This window comes from Notolepis coatsorum (assembly GCF_963971535.1).
Source record: "Notolepis coatsorum genome assembly, chromosome: 1".
Lineage (NCBI taxonomy): Eukaryota > Metazoa > Chordata > Actinopteri > Aulopiformes > Paralepididae > Notolepis > Notolepis coatsorum.
The window spans coordinates 196,673,450-196,696,343 of NC_140165.1; the positions used below are offsets into that span (position 1 = coordinate 196,673,450).

Consider the following 22,894-nt stretch of genomic DNA (forward strand, 5'->3'; position numbering starts at 1 on the left):
AGAGAGAGAGAGAGAGAGAGAGAGAGAGAGAGAGAGAGAGAGAGAGAGAGGGGGTGAGAGAGGGGGTGAGAGAGGGATGGATAGATGGAAAGAGGAGAGGACAACAGTGGGCTTCAACAGTGGGCTCCGCTCCCCTGCTAAACCAGAGCTGTGTGTTTTCTTTATATGCAGCCTGTAAACTAATACTGTATGTAGGCTGCCCATCAGATTTAGTTGTCTGACAATAAAGTTTAATCTGTTCTAATCTATTCTAATATTTGTGTTATAGAGCAGAACAAGTTGAAGCATAATGCTTAAGATGCAGGTTGGACACGTTCAAGATTTGCATTTGTGTTATTGCAGTAACAGCATTGTATTTGTCATACCATGACAATTCATGACAACTTTTGAACAGATTCATTATATCTATACATCATATTCCTGGAACTGGTACATCAGTGAAGGTGTGCTCTCAGTGGAGGAATGGAAGGCGAGGACAGATGGGGAGACAGGAGAGACGGGGAGGTGGGCAGACAGGATAGATGAGGAGCTGTGGAGACAGGAGATACAGGGAGACAGGAGAGATGGGGAGGTGTGAAGACAGGAGAGACAGGAGAGATGGGGAGGTGTGGTGACAGGAGATACAGGGAGATAGGAGAGATGGGGAGGTGTGAAGACAGGAGAGACAGGAGAGATGGGGAGGTGTGGTGACAGGAGATACAGGGAGATAGGAGAGATGAGGAGGTGTGGAGACAGGAGAGATGGGGAGGTGGGCAGAGAGGATAGATGGGGAGGTATGGAGACAGGAGAGAGAGGGAGACAGGTGATATGGGGAGGTGTGGAGACAGGAGAGACAGGGAGACAGGAGAGATGGGGAGGTGTGGAGACAGGAGAGACAGGGAGACAGGAGAGATGGGGAGGTGGGCAGACAGGATAGACGTGGAGAGATGGAGAGGTGTGGAGACAGGAGAGACAGGGAGACATGAGAGATGGGGAGGTGGGCAGACAGGAGAGATGGGGAGACAGGAGAGATGGGGAGGTGTGGAGACAGGAGAGATGGGGAGGTGTGGAGCAAACACTTGTTTAGGCTACTAATACATTTACACATTCCTGCCTCACAGGAACTTTTTGTTCAAGGGACAAAAGCCACAGAGTGGTCAGTTCTTTGAGCTCAGTTGATATGACACTAACAACACATCAGTTCTCTGAGCGATCAGTGAATGAGGAAAAGGAGAGGTGTGGGGAGGTAGTTATATAACTGAAAACCACAGCAGTCAAGGGTTAAACAGCATCTAACCTTTTCTGTATATCTTTTGAAATTATAACATTGCAAATGTTTAAATAACACATCTAGGACAAGTCAAGGAGGGATGGAGTTGTAGCCTATTGTAATTTGATTCCAAGGTATTGGAATTCTAAAATTGTAAAACAGTCATGTGACAGGCCCAGTTGTCCTAATGTTAAAGGGCAAGTTCAGACTTTTCAACCCCTAGCCCTGGTTCATCCAATGGTGTTGTTGACCAGTCCTTTCTCAGCACAATCCATGCTGTTCTTCATACTGGATACCTGCAGCTCTGGCTAGTTAGACACAAACCCAATGTAAAGCCAATGGGGCCATGCTTCAGTCTGTAAAAGCCCTGAAATAAAGGCTGGAAACTATTCCACAGATGACCCAAAGTAGGGTTCAGTATTTATTCCAGGGCTCATGCAGATTGGAGTCATTGACCAATTGATGAGGTTTGTGTCTAACTAGCCAGAGCCGCATTCTCTCTTTCCCGAACACACACACACACACACACACACATTGGTCATACAGTACATGCTGGAGAGGAATGTTGAGTGTATTGATTATTACTTCTGGGGTTTGGCATTCCAAAGTATTTTCCAAATGTTATCAATCGATGTGATCATAATTTGATCAATAGATTCTGTCAGTTATTTTGGGTGTTGGTTCATAGTGGTCCCCCCATTAGACAGGCCCCCGCTATTTCCTGTTTGTCACTTCCTGATTCCTGTTTGTCTATAAATTCCCCCATCGTGGTTCTGGGTCTTCATGGTAACGTTTCAGCAACCTGCCCCTTGCCGCAGCGACACAGGGTGTTAGTATGTTCTTCTTCATCATCATCATCATCATCATCATCATCATCATCACCATCATCATCATCATCATCATCATCAATGTTGTCATGTCAACCATCTATTTCTCTAAGGATGGCGGGAGTGAAGCCAGAAAACAGACAGAGGAGTGGAGAGAATTACCTGGAAGGTGTCCCTGTGGAGAGAAAGAGCGAGGGGAGAACAGAGGGAGGAAGAGATAAAGGGATAGATGGATGCATGGATGGATGGATGGTCCCTAGCTTCACACAAACACATTTTGAGAGTGAAAGACAAGACCGAAAGAGAAACAAAGAAAGAGACAGCAGGACATAAAGGAGGAGTGCCAAAGACTGAAAGAAATAAAGGGAAAAAAAGAGAGGAAGATCGATGACACACCCACACACACACACACACACTCCAGCCATTCAGACAGGTAGGGAGAGTGGTCATGTTCTCTGTCAGTCGACCGACAAATCAGAAGGTTTTAATTTACAAGTTAGAAAAGTAGATCTTTTTGTAAAGATCACGTTATAAACTATACTATTTTATGCAATAAAATGGTTGATAAACCCAAACTCTTCTTCAGTTTAGCCCCCATACAGTCTAAACCAATATGGGAACGTTCTGATGAAGAAAATAAATCACTACAGTTTTTTTTTCATGTGGTATAACTTTATATGGAACCTGAATACCTTCCCTCCTGTCAGCCGTGGAGCTTGAACACTTTCGACCCATCAATTCAGACTAAAGACAAACTGTATTTTTATTTAGTGTCCAATGATGATAGAGGATAATATTCCCAATGATTTCTAACTCTAACCCCACTCCTAACCCTAATTTTTTACTGAATTGAGTGAGTTGAAAGTGTTGTGACCCCGCCCCTTCTCCCCCAGTGTATAAAAGCCCAGTAGGGGAGGTGGAACAGCGCAGCAACAGAACAGGACTACGTCCTCCTATTGTTACTCTATTCCACCCACCTTAACTGCGAGCCTTTCGGGGTTGCGATCCCATATCCTTTGGAGTCCAGATTGCCTCCAACTTTCATGGTGTCACAGGGCTTGCGCTGCTCCGTGTACTCGTTCATGGTGGACTCCAGGAGGAACGCATACTTCCCCTTCGACTTGCGGACCCTGGCCACACCCTCTACCGTGGTCTTGCCGAATACTGTCGGCTCGGCCGACTTCATGTACGACCACATCTTCTCATACACGGCTATCTTAGATCTCTGAGAGGAAGAGAGACAGAGAGACAACATAGACGGGCAGAGAAGGAGAGACACAGAGAGAGAGAGAGAGAGAGAGAGAGAGAGAGAGAGAGAGAGAGAGAGAATTTATATTTGACCTCTAGGATGGAGATTTCTTTCTTTTTAATATTTATGTATCCAGGGTAGGTTGTCTGAGCATGGATGCAACACTGCTTCACAGAGTTCCACACATTCAGATCTGGGAACTGCCCAGTACAACCAAAGTCTGACACTATTGACCACTAGCAGCTGCCTAGTCCAACCCCAGTCTGACACTGTTGACCACTAGGAGCTGCCCAGTACAACCGGTCCTATTAAATCTCATCATTAAACCTCATCTGTTGACCACTAGGAGCTGCCCAATACAACCACAGTCTGACAATGTTGACCACTGGGAGGTGCCCGGTACAACCACAATCAGCATCCACAAAACTGCCTAGCCATTTTCATTATTAATAGTAAGACTATACAAAATATGAATGAGGTGGTTAATGAATTCAACAAATCTTTTTGTAAATGTGAGGCCAAATCTGGCAGATGCCATTAAAAAACATGATGAACCATTACAGAAAGGATGGAGAGGAGATAGTAAAGTACTGCAGTTTATGTTTTTGGGAAATGTCAGTGAAGCAGAAATCATATCCAGTCAAAGTCAAAGAATAAGACATCCATTGACAGTTATGGGATAGATATGATTATAGTGAAAAGACAATTGATTGTATAATCAAACCTCTGTTATATGTGTAATCTTTCTTTTCAGACAGGTATTTTTCCAGACAGGATGAAGGTAGCAAAAGTTATCCCACTTTTCAAAGTAGGAGATAAGCACAGCTTCACTAACTATAGACCGGTGCCATTTCTCTCACAGTTCTCGAAAGTGCTTGACAAACTTTTTTCGCATATGTTAGATGTTTTTGTGGAAAAGAACAAACTGCTAATTGAAAGCCAGTATGGCTTTAAACAAAACGTAAGGTTATGTATATAACCTAGTTATATGAGTACTGGCTAAGCGTCCCGCTCTTTAAGCCTATCGAGATATACCTCATCTCATGTACCTATTGTACTTCATCAATGAAAAAACAAGTACACCTACACATGCCGGGTCCCGCCCCTATGGAGGCATAGCCTATAAGACAGTGGGCCTGGTCACCAAACACTCTTCCTCGCCAAAAATCCCGTTTCCAGTAAAATATCCCTCAAAAGGGAACTCAGGGCCGCTTAAGAGCGGGACGCTTAGCCAGTACTCATATAACTAGGTTATATACATAACCTTACGTTATATTATCATACTTGGCCATCGCGTCCCGCTCTTTAAGCCTATCGAGATATGGGTTAGAGCGGACGCGAGGCCCGACAGATGCACCCCCTGAGGACCCGTAAGCCCACATCAAGGGGTTTGGGGAGCCCCATCACCCCATCCTTCCTAATGAAGGGGGGGCGCAGTCAACTCCACCCGAGTGTGAGCAAAAGGGAACTAGAACCCCTTGAACACACAGCACAGGCGGAACCACGTGTGACCTACACACTGTGGCCCATACCCACACACTCCTGCTACCCTACCAAAGGACGGGAAGCAGGAAAGGCCACAGACCCCAGAACCGCCTGGGAGACAGAACCCCCGGTCATGTCCATGAGGTAAAACCTTACAAAGGGGCCCGGGGAGGACCATGAAGCTGCAGCACAGATGTCCTCCACCGAGGCCCCACCCAGGAGAGCGGCAGAGGCAGCCACCCCACGAGTGGAGTGCGCCCTGACGCCCCCAGGGGGATCCCGCCCAGCCAACGTGTAGCAGAGGGCAATGCCCTCGCACAACCAATGGGACAGGCGCTGTTTCGACAGTGCCTTACCGGCACGAGAACCACCGTGACAGACAAAAAGCTGATCGGTAACCCTGAGATCCTGAGTACGGCTGAGGTAAATTCCCAAAGCACGGACCGGACATGACAGGTGAAGGCCCGCATCTAACTCACTAGTGTGAGGAGGAGGACGAAACGCCTGAACCACAATATCCCGGGAGCGGAAGGAACTCCGGATATTCTTAGGCATGAAAGCAGGATTAGGTCGCAGAGTCGCACCACAATCGGCCCGAAAAAACAGGCACTCTGGACGTACCGAAAGAGCACAGAGCTCACTCACGCGTTTAGCGGAGGTGACAGCCAGCAGGAACGCGGTCTTGAAAGACAGCTGTCCCAACGGCGCCTGCTCGAGTGGCTCAAACGGGGCCAAGGACAACCGACCGAGGACCAATTGAAGATCCCAAGTCGGAGCCAAAGAGCATTGCACCGGCTTAACGCGTTGAGCGCCAAGCAGGAAACGCTTCACAAGAGGGTGGCTGAATAAGACATTCCCCTCAAACCTCTCATGATAGGAGGATATAGCCGCCGCATATACCCTCACCGTCGAAGCCGACAGTCTACCAAGGAGAGACTGGAGATAACTCAGGACAGCATCCAGGGGGCAGGAGACTGGGTCCCGGCCCCCCGCCTTACACCACTCTTGGAACATACGCCATCTGCCCGCGTAAAGCGCGACAGTGGAGGGAGCATGTGCATTCCGGATGGTATCAACCACAGAAGGGTCCATCCTCTCCAGACTCACCCTCCCACCAGCCACACCAACAGGCGTTGGCCCAACATCGGGTACTGGAACAGTGACCCGTTGTGCTGTGAGAGGGCCGTCGCCGACCAAGGAATGACCCAAGGAGGAGCGACCAGAAGCTGGATCAAGACCGGGAACCACACTGCCGTGCCCCGGTCCGGCGCGACCAGGATCACTGTCCTGCGCTCCCTCCGTATCCGCTCCAACAGCTGACCCAACAGCTGTACAGGAGGAAAGGCGTACAGAAGACCGGGCGGCCATGGAAAGGTCGAGAAGGCATCCACCCCCAAGGGGGGATGATCTGCTCGACTGATCGATAATCACAAGGGGCAAACAGATCTACCGAGGCCTCCCCGAACCGATCCCAGATCTGTCTGACTATGTCGGGGCGGAGTTCCCACTCGTCGTAACGAGGACCGCCCGAGACATCATATCCGCGCCCATATTCTCTGTACCAGGAATGTGGAGCGCCCTCAGACTGCGCAGCCTGCGAGATGCCCATAGCCAAAGTTTGACCACCGCCCGGAGCAGGCGGATGGAACGAGTCCCACCCTGCCTGTTGATATACGCCGCTGCTGTCATACTGTTTGTCCTGACCAAAACGTGCTCGCCTACCACCAGGTGGTCGAACCGTTTGAGGACCAGGAGGACCGCCTTCAATTCCAACACATTGATGTGCGGGGTAGATGGGCCAGCATGAACCTCCGTCCAGCTGCCCCCCACTGCGTGGGTCCGACACGTCCCTCCCCAACCCGTGAGAGAGGCGTCGGTGAAGACCGTGACGTGTGAGCGCCTGCTGCCCATGGGGACCCCAATGGTGAGGATACCCAGCCTCTTCCAATGGGCGAGATCTCCCCATATCGACAAAGGAACCGTCAACCGTTTCCATTTATCCCTCACCGGATCTATTCTCATAGAGAAAAACCACCTCTGTATCCTCCTCATGAAGAGGAGGCCAAGAGGAACCACCGTGTGAGCAGATGCCATCATACCGAGCAGACGCATCACTTGCAGCGCCGTGACCGTCCCTCCCAGACGGAAACCCCCGAGCGCGCAAAGGATAGACACCCGGCGCTGCTCCGAGAGGGTTACAATCATGGGCCTCGACCTCAACGTCAAGCCCAAGTACTCCACCTGTTGACTGGGAAGAGGCGTACTCTTCTTCCAATTCACAGCAAAACCCAGCCTGGTGAGGAATTCCACCACCAGCCTGGTGTATCCCCCGACGACGTAGAGGCTCCAGCGCAGTCGACACGCACTTGGTGAATGTGCGGGGAGCCAGAGAATAGCCGAACGGCAACCTCTGGTACTCGTACGCTACGCCCTGAAACAGGAACCGTAGGAACTGCCTGTGAGGAGGGAAAATCGGGATGTGAAAATACACATCCTTCAGGTCTATGGAGGTGAACCAGTCTCCCCTTCTGACAGCAAGCAGAAGGAGTTTGACGGTCAACATTCTGAACGGTCTCGCTACAATCAACCGATTGAACGCGGACAGATCCAGTATAGGTCTGACCCCCCCTGTTTTCTTGGGTACCAGAAAATAACGGGAGTAGACGCCTGACATCGCGTCCTCTCTCGGAACCACGACGACGGCCTGCTTCGCCAAAAGAGATTGGATCTCGTCGGCCAGGGCTGTCACTGCTTCTGACCCTGACAATAGGGTCGGCACCAAACCTGAGAACGGAGGGTGGGGTTGTGCGAACTGCAAAACAAGCCCCTCCCTAAACGTTCTCTCTATCCACCCCTCCAAACGGCATTCTTGTCGCCATATGTGAAAATAATCCCACAGCGCACCCGCCATCAACTGACGCTGGGCCGCAAGGAACAGTAGATAGTTGGCCCGGTCCCTCCCGCTGTGCGACGCACCCAAGGGGGGACCCCGACAGAAAGGGCCGGTTTGATACGGGAGAAGCTGTCATCAAACTGGTTGACACACCCCCCCCCCCCTGAACACCCCTCTAGCGCATGCTGAGGAGTTGTTCCACAGCTAGACACGCAAGGCATGAGGACCCCATGGGCTCCTACACGCCGAAGCCCTGCAGTGATATTGCTACCACCCAAATCACGCTCGCCTCTTCTTTGCAGACCACTGCCGCTCTCACGGGAGTGGGAGGCATCAGCGCGATACCCCGCCTGGCGAAGGCGAGGCCGGGGTAACCCTTGCTGTGCATTCAACAGAAGAGGCCTCGAGTCCCCCTGCTGACCACCTTAGCTAGTGGCAGCTGTAACACCAGGCTCATCCATCACACAACGTGTGGTGCAGGAGCCACGCGACAGCACAACATTCTCACGGACAGACCCAGGCTCAGCCATCAACTGGGTGTCAGCCCCTGTCCCCATGAGAAGTGAAGAATGGGGCCGCATCAGAGCCCCGCTTCCGTGGGTAACAGAGAGAGGTTTGAACGGGGAGCGGGCTGCTCGCGGCAAAGTGACGACGGCTTGTTTTATCCAAGCCGAATTCACCCAAAATGGCCGATCCCTCGGCCGCCAAGGCTGTCGGCCTTGTGGAACCCTGTTGACTCTCCGCCCTGGGCACCACTGGCGGGGGAAACATGGCCGCCTGTCGAGGATCTCGCCACAGTCGTTGACGAGGCCGTGCTCCCACCTCTGGCTGCACAGCGTGAGGCGGTGTAGGACCCAGATCAACAACCGCCTGCGCCTCCACAGAATGACCAAAAAGACTTTCCGTGGAAAAAGGAGTTGTGAGAAGAGAAAACCTATCCTCTTCCCCAAGAGGAGAGTGCTCCAACCAAACATGCCTAACAACAAACGTTGATAGCATCCTAATCCTCCCCGCAGTTATAGCTTGCGACTGAGTCAAGATCTCTATAACACCACAAACATGCAACATGTTTACAATGTCGGCTGGACCCATAGCCCTACTACCCGACGCCAATGTGGATAGGAAACTAGCCAGCTGAGCCATAACACTGGCCGCCGCTACAAACCATCCTGCAGCAGTATACCACTCATCCGTCCATACTGCCACCCTCCGAGCCGATTCGCTCTCAAGCATCGGCCGGGTGGGACATCGTTCATCCCCGCCGTGGCACAGGAACAAAGCTACCTGGCTACGTAGCCACGGTACACCCGGCCTGCACCCTGTTGTTAGCCCGTTTACCCGTAAAAAAGGTAAATAGGACTCAGCGAAACCCCCCACATTAGCAACCGACTGACCTTCATCAATAAAGCGGGCAAGAGGAGGGAAAAGCGGCAATGTCCCACGGCGGGGATTATTAGAACAACGACCCATTTCAGCATCAACATTAGCATTAGCAGTAGTAGCATTAGTAGCATTAGCGTTAGCAGCGTGCTCCAGGATCGCCAGGAAAACGTCCACTGCAGTGGAACGTTCACCAAGCCACCCCGGCCCTGGCGCCGAAACATACTCCACAGCATTACTAATACCAACATTGATGCCTGATGACACAGGGCCTACCTTTGTACAAGCCGGCTCGATAGTCAAACCTTGTACGCTGCCCCTTGGTCTGCTGCCGTCAGACGAGGAAACATCAACACAGGCCCGACGTGTCGCTGAAACATGCCTCGAAGATGCCAGGGGTAAGCAAACCTCCGGTAAGCTTTCAACATTACGCAATTTCTCTAATCTTTTCATAACAACTAGTTAACATAAGGTGCACTGCATCCGTTATGATGGAAATGAAAATAGAGGAAGAGTGTTTGGTGACCAGGCCCACTGTCTTATAGGCTACGCCTCCATAGGGGCGGGACCCGGCAGGTGTAGGTGTACTTGTTTTTTCGTTGATGAAGTACAATAGGTACATGAGATGAGGTATATCTCGATAGGCTTAAAGAGCGGGACGCGATGGCCAAGTACGATAATATAACAGGTCAACAGCAACTGCCTTAACTCAATCCCCGCCAACAATCTTTATATATGTGTTTGGCCGACAACCGCTGAACGCCAACCACGTATATATACGTTATTTGATTGTTTTTCCTTTTTTTCGATATTTTTATTCATTATTCATCCGGGGACCTTGGTGTTACCATGGAATGAGTCTGAGATCGCCAAAGTGCAATACCGGCCGCATCCAGCTAGACGGCGGTATTGAGCACCCTTTGAAACCTTGTATCTTGGCCTGTGCAATGGTCAAATGTCACTGGGCTCACTTTTCTTTGTCGGGCGAATGGAGTGGTTCTTCCGGTTCCATTGAAGCGCATCAAATATCCCCGATCCATATGTTGTGGTGGGTTATGCCGTGGACCAAATGGACATCGGATGTACCAGATGGCGATCAAACAATTGGAATATTATTTTTGGAATACTCCCGATCACAGGTAAGGACTATCTGACGTACATTTTAGCTTGATCGTGCAATGCTTTTATATGGATCGGGCTGATAAGCATTTTTAGTGTTCAATACGAATGCCGTTACTGGTAATCGAATAATCAGAAACGACCCCCCCCCCTTTCATGCATTCATGATGGAACATAATACCTATGATATAGATTTGATTTGGGAATAATAGCGTGTACAGGCAAGAAACGGCAACGTTTATAGTAGAATTGACGTATAAGCCTATTACTCAGCCTTTCGGGAATTACCCCAGACCACGCTATAACAATACTTATATTCACCACGGTATAACACAGGAACATATGGATGGAAACATTTATTCTTTTTCACATATTGAACGATAGATAGGTGATGTCAAATGGGCCATAGTATTGTATCCATAGCTATAATATAGAATATAGTTATAGCTCTACAAACAAGGTGACGCACTCCTATCTTTTAAAGCATGGCAGTGCTAGAATGGGGCCCGACTAATTCCCGGCGGTCAATGAGTTAATGAATATTATTGAAGAAATAACAACAGCAACAGATAAAAAGAAATTAACAATAGGGGTGTTTATTGATTTAAAAAAGGCATTTGATACCTTAGATCATAATATTTTTATTTCTAAATTACGTTCATATGGTATGCGAGGAATGGTTCTTGATTGGTTGAGTAGTTATCTCCACAATAGGCAACAATATGTACAGTTGGCAAATCTGAGCTCATGAAAATTGAATGTGGGGTACCGCAAGGTTCGGTTTTAGGGCCTAAACTCGTTCTTTTATATATGATATTTGAGATGTTTCAAAACTATTACAGTTAGTCTTGTTTGCTGATGATACCAATTTTCTTTTGCTCTGGAAATAATTTAAAGGAACTAGCTGAATATATTGTGTATGAAATGACAAAGCTAAACTAAATGGTTTGATGTAAATAAGCTATCACTGAATCTGAAAAAATAACTAAATTTAAGATTTTTGGCAATCGAAAACGAGATGAAAATATAGTGTTAGTGTTAGAGTGAGTGTTATGTTAGTGTTAGTGTTCATGTTAGTGTTAGAGTTAGTGTTCAAGTTAGTGTTAGTGTTCTTGTTATAGTTGGAGTTAGTTTTAGTGTTAGAGTTAGTGTTGGTATTAGAGTTAGTGTTAAAGTTATTGTTATAATTAGAGTTAAATTGAGTGTTGGTGTTAGTGTTAGTGTTCGTGTTAGTTAGTGTTTGAGTTAGCTACAGTCCAGTGCTGCCCTGAATGATTGTGATTGGTTTAAAGAAATACAAACAAGCCAGAGGGTTTTTCCCCTATAGACCTGCTTGCTGTATACGTCAGACTCAGTGTGCGTGCACATCACCGGGGTAGAAAGGAACGTAATCCTGGTCAGAACAACGGGGCAGACTACAATATATTTGCATGTGTTAGCCATCTAAACAATCAATCCATGCCAAAGCTAGATATGTAAAAGGTGAGAAACTCGCACTCACAGCCATGCACGTTTTTCATTTGAAACTACTTTTAGTCAGGGGAGTGCCATGGTTTCTCCATAGAGCCCCGTCGTATTATTTTAGCGCAGCAGCTCGCACAGGTCACATATTATATGTGTCATTGAGTGTATATTTTATATTATATGTATCAGTGTATATTCTTTTTGTATCCAGTTTTTTCTCCTTATTGTCTATTTTTCTCCCATCCCAATTTCGTGTTTCCAATTCTCCCCTCCCCTGTCTTGAACGTTGCTCGACTATTCCCCCCACTGGTCGGTTGTAGGGAGGATAGAAGCCTTGCATCATGTGTCCCCTCCGGTACACGAGGAGACAGCCTGTCACATCTTTTTACCTGCCAGCGCGGACTCTCATTGGCGAGGTGTAACGCATGGGAGGCTCACACTACCCCCGCCACTTCCTGTCTCTGCTGTGCAGGCGTCCCCCAACCGACCTGTAGGAGTCGCTGTCCACAACGTTCCAACTACCACCCATCGACTTCCACCCGCTAGCTCTGCCAATTGAGCCAGTATGACGGCCGGTCCAAGCCGGAGGCAATGCTGACACCCGGATTCGAGACCGGAGTCGGTGACGAGCGCAATCTCCGCTGCGCCACCCAGCCGCCATATGTATCAGTGTATATTATAATTAATTATATATACAATTGATTTTACATTATATATTATATATACAATTGATTGTATATGATATATTATATATATATCAGTGTATATTATATAATATGTATCAGTGTATTATTATATAATATATGTTTCTGTTACAACCTCAGCCAGAGCCTCTCGCTCACCTGCCTGGCTGCAGGCCTCCACACCCTTATATGGGCAGCTTCCTGTCCCTTCTTCCACACACTGTCTCCATGGAGCAACCTACACACCGGAAGCTCATCAGATCATCACCAGACCTGGATATGAGACCTGCGTTCCTGCCACTCCTCGTCCGAGTGTTGCTTCACCTGCCTGGGTATGAGGACTAGAACCTGTTGCTTACGCTGTCTCTATTTTTGCCTTTTCCTAACCCTGTTTTTCTGTGTGTAGGATCACACACCCTCCAGTCTTCGCTCCATCCCGAGACACCACCAGTCAAGCCGTTCCCTGGGAATCACACGGAATGACCCTGCTCTCTCCTGTCGCACATTCTGTCACTCAAACCCTGTCTGCTTGGTACAGTACCTAGTGATTAAACATCCTAAACCGCCTCATTCTCCTCTCCTCTTGTGTTCTGCTCTTGGGTTCAAGATCTGATGCTACCCTAACATGTATCATTGATTGTATATTATATATCATATGTATCAGTGCATGTTATATTTTATATGTATCATTGATTGTACATTATATATCATATGTGTCAGTGTATATTATATATTATATGTATCAGTGTATTGTAACGTTCAAGGTTTCCAAACGTTATCGACGACTCTCGAGGCAGATGTATTTCTCAGTTCACTTATTTATTATCACAGTTCTCCATTACAGGTTGCAGTATCAGACTCATTGCTACCATTTCCCATGCCCCGAGAGAGTGCACGCTGGGTGCCCCACCCACTTATACCTTCCCAGGTCAGCCCGTACACTCTCGACTCTGTCAACCCGCGGCTGGCGCGTCCAATAGGGACGCCGCCAGCGCCGGGATGGCGGAGTGTTGAGTGACAGCTCAACTGACCAACCGACCCAAATCCCAGGGTCGCTACACTACCCCCTCCCTACTAAGTCTCTCGGCCCGAGAGACGAACCAAACTCACCCACAGTCAACAAGATTACCCCCCACACTAAAGCTAGGGCAGCAGCTAGCCACGCGATGCTTCCGGTGGCTATAGCCTAACCACCGGTTACGACGCCACGCTCCTGCTAGCCTGGACGTGCTCTTATTGGTTACCGGCTGCAACCCTCTCAGTCAGGTCACAGGAGACGACAACCACCAATTACTTATACAAATACTTTGGTTCCAGGTTGCTTGCGTCCTCCTGTTCCAGGCCGACAGAGAGACGCCCTCCCACAACAGAGACAGTCGCCTATCCACCGGTTACAATGCTAGGCGCAGCCCGCTACACAACGCTATGCTAACTGCTAACTCCCCTCCAATACCCACTAACCAGTACTCAAATCCCTGCAGTACCCAACACAATACCCCACACCTCAATGAAATCACCATTACAAAATGTTTCTCTTTTCTTTTTTTCATTCAGTATAACCCATTCATCCGTCATAGTCTCTGCCGCACCCCAGCGAAGGGTGAGGACACGCCGCTGTGTCCTGGTGAAGAGGGAGCACTCCCGAGTCCCTGCCTCACCGCTGGGTCTTGTTCCGGGGAAAGCACTCTGCTGTACGCGCCAGAGAGTTCCAAGCGTAGTGGCTCCCCGGGTCCTTCAGCGTCTTCTCTGCCTGGGCCTGCCCTCGTGTCATGGGCGCCGCCATGTTTGTTAACATCCTGGGTCACCTCTGACCTCCATCCGGCGGGAACCGGGGGGCCGCGAACCGGCAATGGCCCGCTTCGGCCGGCGTATAATTCTGCAAACTGTTCTTTACACTCCATGTCCGTGTCACCCGACCGCTCCTCACCGTCTTCCTCTTTTCTCTTCTTAATGTTAACGGCGCCGGCTTCCATTTCTGCCATGCTAAACCTGATGCTAACTGTAAGCTAAGCTAGGCTACTCTTCATTAGCTCCCGACGTGGTCTGTTGGTTACCGGCTGCAACCCTCTCTGTCAGGCCCCAGGAGACGACAACCACCAAATACTTATACAAATACTTTGGTTCCAGATTGCTTGCGTCCTCCTGTTCCCAGACCGACAGAGACGCCCTCCCCCAACAGACAGTCTTGCTTCCCACTAGCTAGCGCTAGCCACGTTAGCTCCCGTTAGCTCCTGTTAGCCCTCACTAGCCCACGTTAGCTCATTCTCCCCCGATACTTTTAATGTCCATATTTCGCAGAATATCCCACTTCAGACACCAATGTAACGTTCAAGGTTTCCAAACGTTATCGACGACTCTCGAGGCAGATGTATTTCTCAGTTCACTTATTTATTATCACAGTTCTCCATTACAGGTTGCAGTATCAGACTCATTATACCATTTCCCATGCCCCGAGAGAGTGCACGCTGGGTGCCCCACCCACTTATACCTTCCCAGGTCAGCCCGTGCACTCTCGACTCTGTCAACCCGTGGCTGGCGCGTCCAATAGGGACACCGCCAGTGCCGGGATGGTGGAGTGTTGAGTGACAGCTCAACTGACCAACCGACCCAAATCCCAGGGTCACTACAGTATATTATCATATGTATCAGTGTATAGTATATATTAAATGTCCAGTCTAAACACGTCAACTAAACACATTGACAGACAATTTCAGTAACTAAAGCTGTTACTACCATTTGGTGTACAACATATTAAGGTTTCTCTCTCTCTCTCTCTCTCTCTCTCTCTCTCTCTCTCTCTCTCTCTCTCTCTCTCTCTCTCTCTCTCTCTCTCTCTCTCTCTCTCTCTCTCTCTCTCTCTCACACACACACACACACACACACACACACACACACACACACACACACACACACACACACACACACACACACACACACACACACACACACACACACACACAATCATGTTTGACACCATAGATAAATCATAGATGGATAGGGACACATTCAATAATACAAACACATGCATCCTTACACACATACACTGTAACTCATAAATGCACACAATGTCCTGCGCACACACACACACACACACACACACATACACACACTTGTAAAAAAGCACACATACATAACTGCATGTCTCTCACTGATTACCGATTACCAACAACTCATTATGTCGATGATGCCATCATCGCTCACAGGAGCACAAAATGTTGGCTAGTCCAAACACTATCTATCCATCCATCCATCCATCCATCCATCCATCCATCCATCCATCCATCCGTCCGTCCGTCCGTCCGTCCGTCCGTCCATCCATCCATCCATCCATCCATCCATCCATCCATCCATCCATCCATCCATCCATCCATCCATCCATCCATCCATCCATCCATCCTTACCCTGAAGAACTCCTTGGTAGAGCCAGAGTCCAGAGTTCCATATGCAATCTCCGTCTGCTTGGCCAGGTCTTCAGCGCTCTCTATAGGAGAGACCATCCTCTCCACAGTCAGGAAGGCTGCCAGGTTGGCTGTGTATGAAGAGATGATGATGAGGGTGAAGAACCACCACACACCTCCCACTATACGACCTGACAGAGACCTGGAGAGAATGAGAGATAGATAAGTAGATAGATAGATAAATAGATAGATAGATAGGCTGACATTTTTTTTTATCTTTTTCTTGTTCACCCAATTGATTGATTGATTGATTGATTGAAAACTTTATTAACAGATTGCAGAATGGGTACAATACAGTACAGCTCAATACACACAATTGTTAAGGGGATGCAGACCAGAGAAAGACTTTTGTCTTGTTTACATCAGGGTCCCCCATTTTCAATTCATCAGGACATATGACATACATGACATACAGATAGACAGTACTGCTACATCTATACATTTATGACATACCAGATTTGCAAATACAGTACTGTTTGTGATACAAAAAGAGTCCAGAAAAGGGAGTATATACATTTGAAACTGTACATTGGAGGAGGTTGGGTGGGGTTGTGTGGGGGGGGTTGGGTAGGGAGGGGTTTGGGGGGGGGAAACACTGTACGACTGTACAAGCAAAACTGTACATTGGGATATTGACAACCATACTGGGTAATTTACATTGGAGGGGGTTGGGGGGGGGACACACTGTACAAACAAGCAAAACTGTACATTGGGGGGGGGGGGGGGGGACACTGTACAAACAAGCAAAACTGTACATTGGAATATTGACAAAACCATACTAGGTAAATTACTGTACATTGGAGGGACATTTACAGGGACCAGTTTCGAATTGCAGTCTCCCGTAGGTGTTCCTTGAGAGTGGTTTTGAAAGTGGGTAGTGATTCACATTCCTTTACAGCTTTGGGTAGGGTGTTCCACATTGATGTGGCATAATTGCGAAACGTGTTTAGTCCCTTGTTTGAGCCGAATCTGGTTTTAACATGATTTGTGGAGCTCGCTCTGGTGTTGTGATCGTGGTATTCACTGACCTTTGGGAAGTATTTTGACATGTACATGGGTACCTTGGTCGTGTAGTGTATCTTGTAGACCAGGCCCATTGCAAGTTGCTGCAATAATGTTAACATCGGGAAACACACACACACCCACTTTCTTCTGCTCAACTTTTCGACATCATCACAGCTGATCTGAGAAAAAAATACAATCCTTGTCCTCTACTTTAGTTAGCCTAATCAATACGATCAATGGATTCACGTGAATAAATATTAAGACTGTTGAACACATTATGAGAGGGGCAGTCCTGATGAGCAATGGATTAGACTGTTCAGCAAATACTTTTTGACAGCACCAGTTGACGTTGGCCCACAATCCATGTGAAAAAAATGGGGAGGGATAAATACTTTTTTGGGACATGGAAATGTAGGGTTTGTGAAATTATATTTAATGATGATCTTGTATCTTCGTTTGGGAAATATTAGTAATAATCTTTGGGAAGTTGTGCTTTGATCAACAATTTATCTCGGATAATCTCCTACATTTTTGAAAGCCTAGAGAAAACATGTCTTAACTTTTTCTTAAGTTATGCATGTCAAATTGATATAATGTGGTGACCCACTTGGGACATGGTTAGCTATTGGCTGTAGTAGTCATTGAATGTAACTACTGTCTGTTAGAGCCACAGCCAGGGCCTTTCTCTCCCCTGTCTGTCAGCAGGTCTCCACAGCCTTATATGGGTCTCTTCCTGTTCCCGCCTCACCATCACTCTGCCTACCTGGGCTGACCTACACACCTGAGAACCCTCACGTCATCACAGAGCCAGGATAAGAGGCCTGCACCCCTGCCACTCCTGGTCCGAGTGTCGTTTCACCTGCCACCCCGTCGGCGGGTCCGATGGGTCTGCAAAACTCTTAGCCATCTGTCAGGGCCACCGCAGTGTCAGCGAGTTTTGTATCTTTTCTGCCGACTCCGGGTGGAACGATGAGACGTTAAAAGGGGTATTCCGTCATGGACTCAGTGATGTTCTCAAGGACGAATTCGAGATTTGTCGGAGTCTTTGGATGAGCTAATTAATCTAGCCAGGAATCTGGACACCCGTCTCCATGAGCGTCGTCGAGAGAGGGCTAGTGTTAGCCGTTCTGCGCTGGTGGAATCACCTCGTTCTCCCGCCGTTCACGACACCAGAGTGGGTTCCAAAAATTATTTCCCCCGTTCTGCGCCTCGCTCCCCTCCAGCCTCTTTGGCTGCCGAGCCCATGCACCTGGGTCAGGCTCGTCTCTCTCCCAACAAGCATCACTGCAGATTCCAGTCAGGTGCATGTTTGTATTGCGGCCAGGGGGATCACTTTCTGGTTGCCTGTCCCGTACGCCTAAACGCGCAGGCTTGTCTGTGAATGTGGGAACCTTGACGAGCCGAAGCACCCTCTCCATTCCCACGCATGCAATTCGATGCCACTCTTAGTTGGAGTAATCAGTTGATACCATTAACAGCCCTGGTTGACTCCAGTGCAACACGCTCTCTCTCTGTCACCCCATCGTCTGTATGACTGTGCCATTAACTTGCTCCCTGGAGCCCCTCTTCACTCCAGCCGTCTGTTCAACCTGTCTCGTCTTGAAAGAGAGTCAATGGAAGAATATATCCACGAGTCCCTAGCCACGGGCATAATCACCCCCTCCTCCTCCCCTGTCTGTGCTTGCTTATATTTTGTATCAAAAAAGGATGGTTCACTTCCCTGCATAGACTACTGTGGCCTCAATAATATAACAACAATAACAAGTACCACCTTTCATTAATCAATTCTGGCTTTAAACCCCTGCAAGGAGCCTCCATCTTCACAAAACAAGACCTCAGGAATGCCTATCATCTGGTCCAAGTCCAAAATGGGGATGAATGGAAGACAGCCTTCAACACCCCACTCGGTCACTTCGAGTACAAAGTAATACCTTTCGGGTTAACCAACTGTCTTCCAAAACCTTGTCAATGATGTTCTCTGTGATGTCCTTTTTTGTCAGTTTTTGTTTATTTGGATGATATTTAGATTTTTTTCCCCGCACTGTTGACGAACACATCCAGCATGTCCGCCAGGTCCTCCAAAGACTGCTGGAGAACAAACTGTTCTCAATCAAGGCGGTAGCAGAATGGCCCAAACCATCCAATCTGAAGCAGCTTCAGTGGTTCCTCGGGTTCGCTAACTTCTACCAGAGATTCATCACAGACTACAGCCGGGTTGCCGTGTCGCTCACCCAACTCACATCACCCTCCTTCCCCTTCTCCTGGACAGCTGAGGCTGAGGCAGCCTTCTTGGAGCTACAAAGGCGCTTCACATCATCATTCAGCCTGACATGTCTCGCCAGTTCATGGTGGAGGTTGATGCCTCTAATACAGGGGTGGGAGCGGTCCTCTCCCAGCGCTCTACTTCTGACCAGAATCTCCACCCCTGTGCCTTATTCTCTCACCGTTTGTCCCCTGCGGAGGAGAACTACGACATCGGGAACCGGGAGCTCTTGGCGGTTAAACTGGCCTTGGACGAATGGAGACACTGGCTGAAGGGATCCGAACTCCCATTCTTCATGTGGACAGACCACAAGAACCTTGCCTATATTCAGACAGCCAAACATCTGAATTCCCGCCAGGCCAGGTGGGCACTGTTCTTCCGCCGATTCAACTTTACCCTGACCTATAGACCCAGATCCAAGAACCTCAAGCCAGATGCCCTCTCCCGCCAATATGTCCCAGAAGAGGCTCCGGTGCATCTCAACACCATCCTTCCCTCGTCCTGTGTGATGGCCTCAGCTACCTGGGAAATTGAGTCGGTTGTCAGGGAGGCCCAGCAGACTCAGCCAGACCCAGGTAATGAACCCCCTAACCGGCTTTTTGTACCCGACTCTTAGGTCCTCCAGTGGATCCACACCTTCCGGTTTGCTTGCCACCCTGGGGTCAGGCCGTACCCTGTCGCTGCTGAGGCGTCACTTATGGTGGCCCACCATGAAGGAGGACACTCATGCATTCATCTTGGCCTGCACTGTCTGTGCTTGTGGGAAGTCCTCCCACCGACCCCCTGCTGGGCTACTCTACCCGTTGCCTGTCCCGGGTCGACCATGGTCCCACATTGCCCTGGACTTCGTCACTGGTCTTCCCCCATCACACAGTAACACTGTCATTCTCACAAATGTAGACAGATTCTCCAAGGCTGTCCATTTTGTTGCTCTCCCCAAACTCCCCTCTGCTCCAGAGACCGTGGACCTGTTGGTGATCCATGTCTTCCGCCTTCATGGGATACTGGTGGACATTGTCTCTGACAGAGGCCCCCAGTTTATCTCCCATGTCTAGAAAGCATTCTGCCAAGCCCTGGGGGCCTCCGTCAGTCTCTCCTCAGGATACCACCCGCAGACCAATGGGCAGTCCGAGCCAACCAGAACCTAGGGGTGTCCACCTTCTGTGGATTGAGTACGCCAACACAACTGTGTCTCCGCCACCGCCTTTGTGGACCACAAACCACTCACTTTTGCCATGGCCAATGCCGCTGAGCCATGATCTGGGTGCCAGTAGCGTCTACTCTCTGCCATCTCCGAGTTCACCACGGATATCCAGCACATCGTTGGCAAAGACAACTTTGTTGCTGACTGCCTCTCCCAGCTGGTGGTGGGGGCCGTCCACTTGGGTCTCAACTACGCTACAATGGCACATGCAGGCCTACCGAACAGCCGCCACTGGACTGTGTTTGGAGGATGTGGTGTTTGATAACGCCAAAGCCACACTCCTCTGCAACGTTCACGTCTGATCTCTGGACTGCAGTCACTGAAGGCCTGAGAGTGAAGCTCCATGCGCCACGGCGTACAACCCACAGGGCAATGGCTTGTGGGAACGGTTTCACGATTCTATGAAAGCCGCTCTTCGGGCCGGCCTCACGGACAGCGGCTGGGTCGACTGGCTCCCATGTGTCATGCTCAGCCTTCACTCCGCCCCCAAAGAAGACTAGCAGGCCTCATCTGCCGAGCTGGTTTACGGCCAGCCGCTGCAGGTGCCAGGTGAGTTTCTCCCGGATGCTGGGGCTCCCTGGACTGGGGGTGCCTGTTTGGTGACCCATTTGGGACATATACTGTAGATATTCACCAAACTCTGAGCCAAGTTGCGGCTCCTTTAAGACTCTGGGTTCAGTTCAAAGTGCAATAACTAGGCGTTCTGGGAAGCTAGTATTTATGTTTACATGGTTAGATATTGGCTGTACCCATTGAACTGTCGTTGTTTATTTTATGTTCAGAAGTAAAGGGATTCAACTTGACAACCATCTACACATCTCATCATTCCTGCATTCCTACATTAAATAGTTTCATCTTACTATGCCTTTGGAGACCTATTTCTGAATGCGCTGTGACTATATCCTATCAGCACTTCAATTTTAGAACACAACTTGGTGGCCTGGATCAAGGACTATCTCACTGAGAGGCCACAGTACGTCAGACTAAAGGACAGTCAGTCTGACGTACTGGTGAGCAACACCGGCGCCCCCCAAGGAACTGTGCTGTCACCCTTCCTCTTCACCCTCTACACCTCAGACTTCTGCCGCAACTCAGGCGGGTGCCACCTGCAGAAGTTCTCAGACGACTCCTCCATCGTAAGCTACATCACCGACGATGATGAGGAGGAGTACAGAGCCCTGGTGGAGAGCTTTGTGGGGTGGAGCGACAGCAACCACCTCCAACTCAACACCAGTAAGACCAAGGAGCTGGTGGTGGACTTCCGGAGGGGCAAGAAGAGCCCCCCCCCCGATTCCCATCTCCATCCGAGGGGTGGATGTGGAGATGGTGGACTCATACAAGTTCCTTGGGGTACACCTGAACAATAAACTGGACTGGTCGGACAACACAGAGGCCCTCTACAGGAAGGGACAGAGCAGGCTGTTCTTCCTGAGGAGACTCAGGTCCTTCAATGTGTGCAACAAACTGCTGCAGTCTTTTTACCAGTCTGTTGTGGCCAGCATCCTCTTCTATGCTGTGGCATGCTGGGGAGGCTACATCAACTCAAGGGACACCAACAAGCTCAACAAGCTGGTGAGGAAGGCTAGCTCCGTGGTGGGAGTCGAGCTACCTAGACTTGAGGTGATGGTAGAGAGGGGGATGATAAGGAAGCTGGATGCCATCATGGAGAACCCCTACCACCCCCTCTACGACGAGCTAGTCAAGATGAGAAGCTCGTTCAGCCACAGACTCATTCCCCCCCGACACTCAACTAACCGCCTCGGACAGTCCTTCATACCAGCGGCCATCAGGCTCCACAACAGTGGGCAGCGACTAGCAGCCTCCAGGCTCCACAACAGGGGGCAGCGACAGCGACTGCTACCAGACATTGACCTGGGACTTATAGGAACCCAAGGAGGACAACCTACACTACCTTAGGCTTACTGCACCCTATGTGGATACTGTGATACTGTGAATAATGTATATTTCAGTGGATACCGTGATACTGTGAATAATGTATACTCAGTAGATAGTAAATTATAACACTACCTCATGCATACTGCACCTTATGTGACACTGTGAATAATGTGAATATTCCTCAGCTAGTCAGATAGTAAATTATATTGACCATATTGATCAAATTGTTTGCCTGTGTTGTTTTTTACTACCTGTATACTGTGTTGTTTTACTACCTGTACCCCCCCCCCCTCCCCCCCATGCTGCTATGATGCCTGCATTTCCCCAAGGGGATCAATAAAGGAATATCTATCTTATCTTAACATCACAGCATTCTGTCAGGCGTTACGCCTCCTGGTGGCAGATAACAGAACAGTACTTCCACAAGAAATGTCATTAAAGTCAACCGTATGAGAGCCGCCTATTGCCGCTGGCAGAATAATTGACAGATCTGTTTGCTCCATCTCTAGACAGATAGCTAGATAGAGAGATAGATAGATAGATAGATAGATAGATAGATAGATAGATAGATAGATAGATAGATAGATAGATAGATAGATAGATAGATAGATAGATACAAAAAGTTCTCCATTGACAAACTAGTCCGTTTTGCGCAATCATAATTTTAAAGTTGGGACTAGATCTTTCCTCGCAAATGGATACTTGGTCACCACAGAGTT

At 48.9% G+C, this 22,894-nt stretch overlaps 1 protein-coding gene across 1 annotated transcript in view; it reads right to left on the reverse strand.

Moving 5' to 3' along the window:
* The window catches only part of gria4a (glutamate receptor, ionotropic, AMPA 4a), a gene marked incomplete at both ends in the record, with an annotated part of 485,354 nt that overhangs the window by 27,210 nt on the left and 435,250 nt on the right, over positions 1-22,894 (reverse strand). Inside the window, 2 exons of the mRNA XM_084308626.1 lie at positions 3,054-3,301; positions 15,751-15,949. Of these exons, the coding sequence (XP_084164752.1) occupies positions 3,054-3,301; positions 15,751-15,949 (447 nt within the window). The remainder of the gene's footprint in view (positions 1-3,053; positions 3,302-15,750; positions 15,950-22,894) is intronic.